Source organism: Halichoerus grypus, chromosome 2 (genome assembly GCF_964656455.1).
Source record: "Halichoerus grypus chromosome 2, mHalGry1.hap1.1, whole genome shotgun sequence".
NCBI classification, from domain to species: domain Eukaryota; kingdom Metazoa; phylum Chordata; class Mammalia; order Carnivora; family Phocidae; genus Halichoerus; species Halichoerus grypus.
In genome coordinates this window covers 158,539,669-158,548,407 of record NC_135713.1, presented here as the reverse complement: position 1 = coordinate 158,548,407, position 8,739 = coordinate 158,539,669, and the positions used below count along the sequence as shown (strand labels likewise).

Genomic DNA, 8,739 nt, shown 5'->3' with positions numbered 1-8,739 from the left:
GATCTGGTTATACCTTGAGCAAGTTCATCCTTCCATCCTCTTATGTCATCACGGCCTCTGATGCTCAGAGTTCCAAAACAAGGATGCAGAAGGACAGTGCTTTAGAATCCACACAAACGTTTATTGGTTACTAGTTCCATGATATGATCTACCTATTGAATGAATGGATGGACGGATGGATCAGGTCCTGGTCAAATGAGATGAGCGGATACTGCATAGCAATGTCCCTTTTGGAGGGTTACAGAGCAAGGTAGCATATTAAAGGCTCTGAGAAGTGCTGTACTAAAGGAATTTGTTTAACAGATCATTCCTTAAACTTCCCTGACTGAAGGCAGTCCTGCTCTGCCCCATGGATTAAACAATCAGTGTAGCCTTACAGGGTGACCTCCTTTTGCCCCCTATCTTTAAGTAACACCAATTAACATCTTGAGAGATTCTTGCATTCTACGGGACATGGTTTAGGAAACACTGGATTAAGATAATGTTTTGCCCATCATGAGTGTGCAAACGGCATTACTCCCACAGCATTAGTGGGCTACAAAGTCTGAGTGGGGTTGACTTATGTCAATGCACTCATCCATCAATCCTGCCTGGAATCCACAAAATCCCTTTGCAAGATGGTTTCCTGAGATAAGAATGCAGCTTGTGGCCACAGACAGAGGGTGAGATTAGCTTTGCATGAGGATACCATCCACAGCCAATTTTCTTAGCTTAGTACTTTAAGGCTCTGGCTGTCCTTTGATCCAAGTAAATTCTGGTATTGGCAGGTGGTAGTGGAAATGAGCTATGGTCCTTTTAAATGCTTAAAGGCCACTGACATTCAGTACCATATATATATATATACATATATATCCAAGAATCCTTCAAAGCAAGTATGTCTTAAAACTGCAAAAGGACTGAATGATCCCCCAAACCTGTTTCCCATTTCTAAGTAGCGAATACCCCATAAATCTTCAGTGTTTTTTGACTTGGTTTCTAGAACAGTGGTTCCCCAACCTTACTGCAGATTAGAACCAAGCTTTTAAATTCTGACGGCTGTATTTCTTTCCATTCCAACTAAATCACAGCGCTGCAGGTGGGAGCCAGGCATATGAATTTTTAAAAGATCCCTGGTAATTCCAATATGCAGTAAAGTTGGAGGACTGCTGGTTTAGAAGCACTTTAGTTTCTGGACAGTTTATTATAACAGCCATAACCTCTGTGAGAGAAACAGGCAGAGATTCATCCTGATCTCCCAAGTGAGATAATGGAGGTCCTAAGACATTAACGAACATGATCAAGGTAGCAAATTTGTGTCAGATCCCAGGTAAGTGTCACTCCTTGCCAGCCTATCAGATGAGATTCTGGAAATGGTGGGACAAGAGATGGGTTGGGGTGGGAGGAGCTGGGCTTGAAAACGAAGTGGATCGAACATAGGCCTTTGTGCCTGTAGAAGAAACAAGAAACCCACTTCAATGTTATGTCTCCTGCCCCTCCCATCAATGCTGTTTCTGTCTGTAGACTGCTGGTTTGCATTTCATTTATGGGGAGACAAAATGGAACCTTTGTGCCAGAGTTGAAGGAAATTATAAAAGCCCACAGCTTGTCTTCAGACTTAATGTCAACTATTTGTCTCCTTTATTTTCAAACAAACAAGTCCTCCCCATGAGTTCTGAGGCCGTCTCAAACATTCCCTGCCTTGGGTTTCCCTGCCTGCATGAGCAGGCATGGCAAAAACGTACCATTCTATAGAATTGTTCAGGAGCCACAGCAGGCTATCATAGGGGGTCCCGCGAGATAAGGTGAGAAGCTTTGAGCAAGATGTTGGGTTATAACAAATGCACGTGGGCGTTGAGACAAACGGTTTGTTAAGAACTGAGCTTCTTTGAGGCTTCAGGGTTCATTAGCTAGAAACTTAGAAGCAAAGATGAAAGGCATTATCCCAAAATTCCCCAAATATCATGAATTCAAAACATTTTCCCATCATCTGGCCCGATGGATTAGTCCTATCATACATTTCCAAAAGTTCTGCAGATACGGGGGATAAGTCAAGAAATCTCTTCCATTGGAGCACTGAGGTTACAACCTCTACATTACTGGGGACTTGGGATGGGTGGCCCACAATCCTGAGATCCATGGTCTCAGAAGGAGATATAGAACTTTCTTTTTTTGTTGTTTATTATTACCTGAAGCTGTAGGCTAGAGGACTATGTGAACATTATTTCTTCTTTAACCTCAGAAAAACGATACTGTGAATTCTCCTAAAAATGTGTTGTCATGAAAGATTACCACTAAGACGGGACAGTAGGGACCCCATAAGGCCTGGATCTGAGCAGGTTTGACAAAAAGTAGCTTTCAAAAAAAAGAGTATGAATAAATGTCTAGGATGCTATCCTTTTTTAGGTGTGTTATAACAGAATGCTGACATTGGGAATAACTTACTTTAGAAATATAGTGGGATTTAAGGTTGCCCTTGTCAGTAACATACTTGCATACCACAGCGGTTCCTTGGTTGGGAGAAAAAAAGGAGGTGGAAAACCTGGGAATTTGCTTATCTCAGGGGAATGTTTCACACACGAGCACGTCAACCCCTGCGGATGTTGCAGCAGAAAGAAAAATGTAGAATCATTATTCAGTTAAAGCAGTGTCACTCAGTGTGTGGTCCTCAGACCAGCAGCCTTACCTGGGAGCTTCTTGGAAATGCACATTCCCAGGTCTCCCAAGCAGACCTACTGAATCAGAATCGCAGGGTGGGTGGGTCCAGGTGTCTGTGTTTTAACAAGCTCTCCAAGCAATGTTGGTGACACTAAAGTTTGAGAAGCACTGCCCTAGACTGCTGGTTCTCAAAGTGTGGTCTCCTGACCCATAGCACTATCATCCCTAGGGAACTTGTGAAAAACCATCTGAGCCTTTTTTCACTAGCACGTGATGGTAGAAATGCTCCATGGCATTTCAAATGTTCAAGGGCCACAAAGATGGCCAAACTGAACATACAAAATAATGAACTCTTGGCTAAAATTTCTCAGTTGCTCATTTCCCAGTCTTAGAACTGGAAAGGACCTACAGAGATCTCCTGGACCTGTTTCCTGTCACTAGGAGTTAATAATAAAACCTTACAGACTGTCAGCATTTCCCTCCCCACTTCTGGTTTAGAACGTTGACTGTTGAATCAGGAACTCTGGAGGTGAGGCTCAGCACTCTGTGTTTTAACAAGCCCTCCGGGCAGATTCACCCTCCCATTTGAGGACCACTAGACCACAGTGCCCATCAAACTGCCCACATGCATGATCACCTTCCCCCCATTGCTGGCTGAGAAGTGCAGCCAGGAGGCAGAAACTTGGCCCAGTAACATGACCATGCTTGCATCCTGGTAGAGAAAACGACATTTACTGTGACCTCTTGTGTTGAGCTCACCTAGCCCCCAGCTCCATGGAAGGTGCATCCTCTTTTCTCAGTTCACTCTGTGGTAGCCCTGGCTAACAGGTGTTATTTTCCTCCAAGGTCTTTGGGCCTTCAATGTGAAGAACTCTTTAGTGATGGAGATGATCGATGCAAGAAAGATAAAGACAGAAGAAGGTAGGGCTTGGGGCCTTAGCAATGGGAGCTCCTGCTGCGAGCTGAGAGCGAAAGCTGAGAGATCTGGGGTGGGAAGACATAGAAGTGGGGCTCAGGGCGGCCACTCTTGTTACAGAGGTAGAGAGTATACAGCATGCTGGGGAGATGAAGGAGAGCTGCTGCTCATTTTGTTCCAGACAAGTATAGTTTCACCTCTGCCAGATAAAAGCAAATGCCTTAACCTGCAAGATCTTTGTATTTTTTTTTAAACTTTATTTTTAAGTAATCTTCACACCCAATGTGCATCTTGAACTCACAACACCTAGACCAAGAATTGCGTGCATACTCTACTGACTGAGCCAGCCAGGCGTCCTGAGATCTTTGCATTTTGCATTTGCTTGGAGGAGACAAAGATGAACCATCGAGTCTGCACCTGGAAGCTTCGATGTGCATTTTTTTTAGTGAGGGGTGATGTCACACATCTTGCCTTCCTCAGGCAGAATAATACACAACTCTTGCAGGGAGATGAAGTCTTTCCCAACCCATTCTTTTTTTTTTTTAATTTTTTTAAATTAACATATAATGTATTATTTGTTTCAGGGGTACAGGTCTGTGATTCATCAGTCTTACACAATTCACAGTGCTCACCATAGCACATACCCTCCCCAAAGTCCATCACCCAGACACCCCATCCCTTCCACCCCCCTCCACTCCAGCAACCCTCAGTTTGTTTCCTGAGATTAAGAGTCTCTTATGGTTTTTCTCCCTCTCGGCTTTGTCTTGTTTCATTTTCCCTCCCTTCCCCTATGATCCTCTGTCTTGGTTCTCAAATTCCTCATATCAGCGAGATCATATGATACTTGTCTTTCTCTGACTGACTTATTTTACTTAGCATAATCCCTCTAGTTCCACCCACGCCATTGCAAATGGCAAGATTTCATTTTTTTGATGGCTGCATAATATTCCATTGTATATATATACCATATCTTCTTTATCCATTCATCTGTTGATGGACATCTAGGCTCTTTCCATAGTTTGGCTATTGTGGACATTTCTGCTTAAACATTGGGGTGCAGGTGCCCCTTTGGATCACTACTTTGTATCTTTGGGGTAAATACCCAGTAGCGCAATTGCTGGGTCGTAGGGTAGCTCTATTTTCAACTTTTTGAGGAACCTCCATACTGTTTTCCAGAGTGGCTGCACCAGCTTGCATTCCCACCAACGGTGTAGGAGGGTTCCCCTTTCTCTGCATCCTCACCAACATCTGTCCCCAACACATTCTTTACTGACAAATCTGTCCCTAGACAATCTCCAGCTCCTGAATGTCCACAAGGCAGCCTGGGAATAACTGTATAATCTGCATTGTCTCTGATTATCCCCAGTGATAATGTTTTTTACTGAATTTAGGTTGAAGATGGCAAGATCAACCTTTTAACTTCCTTGCCTCCCAAACCCCTATTGAAATGATCAAAGTATGCACCATTTGAGAAAACAGGGAATGTAGCACCACCAGGAGCGAAATCGTGAAGCATTTCTGCTAGACAGAGTGAAGTTGCAGAGGGAAAAGGGAGGGACTGACCTGCCCATGATTTGGTATCTACAAAGGAAGATGTTTGGTAAACTCATGAATAGAATTTTCTAGTAAAGCCTCCCTACCCCAAATACCCAAAACTTCTGGCCAGCACTATAGTGAAAAGCTTATGGATTTCTGAGCCCGTTAGATCTGAGTTCAAACCCACCATTCCCTAGTTATGCAAGCTAGTCAGCCTTGGTCTCATTCTCAGTTAACTGGGGGATTAAACAAAACAGTACAGGAGAGGAGACATAGCCAAAATGTTCACAGTTACCATTTACTGATTTTTACATGCCAGGTACTGTGCTAAAAGCTTTACATTTCCTTTAACCCACAGAAGGCTCTATGAAGTTGATTATATTCTAACAACGATTTTACACATAAGGCAACTAAGGTTTAGAAAGGCTACGGGGTTTCTCAGGTTCACAGCGATTGTGTGGGTATAGAAGGAATTTGGACTCAACCAGACTAATTGCATAGCCCATGCTTTCAGGCCCTAAGCTGAACTGTTCCAAGCCCTTAAAATATATTGCTTTATTTAATCCTTACAATGGCCTCCTGGTAACCATTTTTGTTGGTGGAAAAGAAATAGAAGTCCAGAATGTAAACAATTTAATATTAAATAAAGATCTGAAGCCAAACCTGCTGGACTCCCAAGTTCCCTGCTCTTTACCACCATGCTGTTCCTTTAATTGATATACCCCATGGAATGTCATTCTGTCTCCCAACTTTGGTTTCGATTTTATTCCCACTGAATACAAGGGGTGTTAAGGCCAATTATGTGCGATGGGGAAAAGTTCAAAATGTGGTTCCAATACCCTCCAATTCTTCGAAGAACTGGATCATTGTAGGCAAGCGCCTCTAAATCACCTGTATTTCTCTTTGCTGGTAGAACTCACAGAGAACATCGGGCTTCCCCTGAACGTGCTTGAGAAACACAACCCTTGGCCAGCCTATGTCACATATGTGTCCCCGATGGTGAAAAGACTCATTGAGAAAAGCAAAGCTAGAGATCTGGAATGCATGCAAGCACTCGAGGAAAGCCAACGGACATCGAGGCAGAGCAAGCCAGCCAGCATCACGCAGCTGAAAAGGAGAAAGTCATCTAAGTGCTCTGGAAACTTGGTGTTGAAGGACTCGAGGTCAGAGACCATGTTATCGGTGTGGAGCTCATACTCCATGCCGGCCATGGGTCCTACCACTATCCCAGAGCCAAGGCACTTTCATACGGATGCCAGAGAAAATCCCACTGCAAACTATAACAAGATCATCTTCTCTCGAAAACCCATGATGAGGATGCTTCCATACAGCTCCCTTCTAGCCAGCAAGGAGAAACATTCAAATATTTAGCAGGGAGTCCCTGCAGTCATCCCCCCCTCCCGCTCCTCCGCCCAAGATTGTACAGCAATTAAGCTCCGTTTGCCGCAAATTTCACTATGTCCTTTAAATGTGAACTTGCCCCTGCTTGTGCAGAGGTTGGCTTAGATAAACCAGATCTGAATGTGGGCTGTGGGTGGGCAGGTATATCCCCTCCAGCATCATAGTCAGATGGGGTTGGGAAGCCCCACACGCTAGTTCCTGCCATAGATGCTTAGAACCTAACTGAGGGTGAATGAGTCCCAGTCCAGGCAGGACACAGAAATCACTCCAGTTACTATGCCAGAGATAATCTGATAGAAAGAATTTCTAACCAGGTAACTGAAAAGGTGGGAAGAGAACCCAAGGGTATTAGAGGAGGTAGCCACCTGCAGGAAGCAGGTTTCCCAAGGCTGGGGGAACAAAGGTGAGATATTGGACTTATTAAAAGTTAGGCACTTGGAGAAGAGGCATGTGGGCTGAATCTGAGATTTCTGAGACTGGGCGGGGTGGGTGATGCTCCTCAGCTGGTTCTGGTGTCCCTGAGCTCAGAGGAAATTTCCAGTGGGGATGGTACCTCAGTCTCTGTGGAGGGGAAGCTCTTTGGCTGAGGTTGCTTCTGTGATTGTTGAGAAAACCAAAAACTGGACTCAAATGCTTCTGGAAGGAATTGATACTGCCTGAGTGGACAAGAAGCGTTGCCAGTGGAAACAGACAGGGACAGGAAGCCAACAGAAGGTAAACAGGAAACAAACCAAGAGAGAATTCCTTCATCTTCTTCCAGCCTCATAGCTCCCCCCTGTCCCATATCTCCTATGGGCAGAGCCTCTCAGGGAGGAAAGCAGGAATGTGGTTTGCGGAATCCGCAACCCCAACATCTCAGCATAGGATAAAAGGATAGACTTGAAGCCAAACTAGCATGGTGGTGTTCTGAGTAAGCCCACATTGCTCCATCTGGCACCTGAACTTGGTATTGAAATGTTTTCTCCTTGGTGGGTTTACAAAGTGGCAGTGGGAGTGTGAGTGTCCCCTGCTGAGAAATGGAGGATTTCCTCCCCTGTACTAGTTTAAGGCTTGCCTTGTGGAGCAGAATTGGCAGGGGAGAAGTTCTTGGCTGGACCCCAGCTGTTATTTGTCAGACCACACTTAGCACTGGTCCATCCGTGCTCTGGGCAGTTCCCAATTGGCCCCAAAGCAAGTGATGTTAAACTTAGCCTCAAAGCGGACAGGCTTTGTCTTTAGATGCAAGGGGAATCTGGTTATGACAGGGAGACCTGGCTGGTCTCACAATTGGAGTTTATCTATTGAGGATAGCATGGCTCCATTGGTAGCTTTTCTTTTTTTTTTTTTTTTTCTTTTATTTATTTATTTATTTTTTTGGTAGCTTTTCTTTGACTTCACCTGAATTTCTGTGTTTATATTCATGAAGCAGTCAATACCCATCTTGCTTCCCTCAGAGAGATGTAGAGGATGTGATGGGCAAGTTGCTGTAAATGCCATTTGAAGAAGTCAAATTTGCCCTACACATGCATTATTTCCATACAGGAATCTTGCAGCAACTTTGGCACTCACCTCTGATGTGTGAGTAGTGTTGAGACAGCTGCAGAAATTAGGAGCTCTGGACCCTTTCGTGGGTTGCCAGGTCTTGGCGAGAACGAATTCTTGCAAAAATACAGTTGGTTTCCAGTGAATCTGAATGACTGTATTTTGTGTCCGTGGATCATTTATAGACATGGAGGCAGGTGATAAATTCCTCCAACAAGAATTTTTATCTCTTCTATCCTTTCATGGGAATTTAAAGCTAGAATATATTTGGAGTAGATTTGGGAGTAGATTTGCCTATTCTGGGAGCACCAGGGATGTCTCTCAGGTTCTCATGAACAAAGTTAGTCCCAGCAAATGTCTAACATTGTTAGAGTTTACGGAGATTAGGGGATTATTTCTTCCAATCCCTTTGAGGGCAGAGCAGTTACTTTTTTTTTTTTTTTTAAAGTTTTCTAGGTGTTTAATAGTTTTTACAAAAGCATCCATATATTCTCTAAATTAAAATGATGGTTTTACAGATAACAGTGTTTAGATTGAGTTAATTCTCAGCCTATTATAACAACACAAGCATGAGTGGAAGGACATTATTAACACCTTATGTTGTGATGAAAATTGCTCGTATCTGGGACTATAGTCCAGACCCACTGCCTCCTAAGACAGTTTTAAGAAAGAAAAAGTCTAATTCCTTTTGAAAGGGGGGACTCTGTTCGAGCCCAAGCTGGGGTTCACAG

The 8,739-nt window shown here is 43.8% G+C and overlaps 1 protein-coding gene across 1 annotated transcript; it reads left to right on the top strand.

The window, feature by feature from the left end:
- The first annotated feature begins 1,272 nt into the window (after nucleotides 1-1,272).
- On the top strand, nucleotides 1,273-6,457 carry CDRT4 (CMT1A duplicated region transcript 4). Its single transcript, XM_078066360.1, has 3 exons — nucleotides 1,273-1,306; nucleotides 3,481-3,555; nucleotides 6,000-6,457. The coding sequence occupies exons 1-3, from the start codon at nucleotides 1,273-1,275 to the stop codon at nucleotides 6,455-6,457; spliced, it is 567 nt and encodes a 188-aa protein (XP_077922486.1).
- Nucleotides 6,458-8,739: the final 2,282 nt, after the last annotated feature.

Excerpts from the sequence above, each read along its gene's own strand:
- CDRT4 (XM_078066360.1), top strand. The coding sequence starts at position 1,273 with ATGATCAAGGTAGCAAATTTGTGTCAGATCCCAG. Across the intron at positions 1,307-3,480 it reads AAATTTGTGTCAGATCCCAG|GTCTTTGGGCCTTCAATGTG; the intron begins GTAAGTGTCACT and ends TTTTCCTCCAAG. Across the intron at positions 3,556-5,999 it reads AAAGATAAAGACAGAAGAAG|AACTCACAGAGAACATCGGG; the intron begins GTAGGGCTTGGG and ends CTTTGCTGGTAG.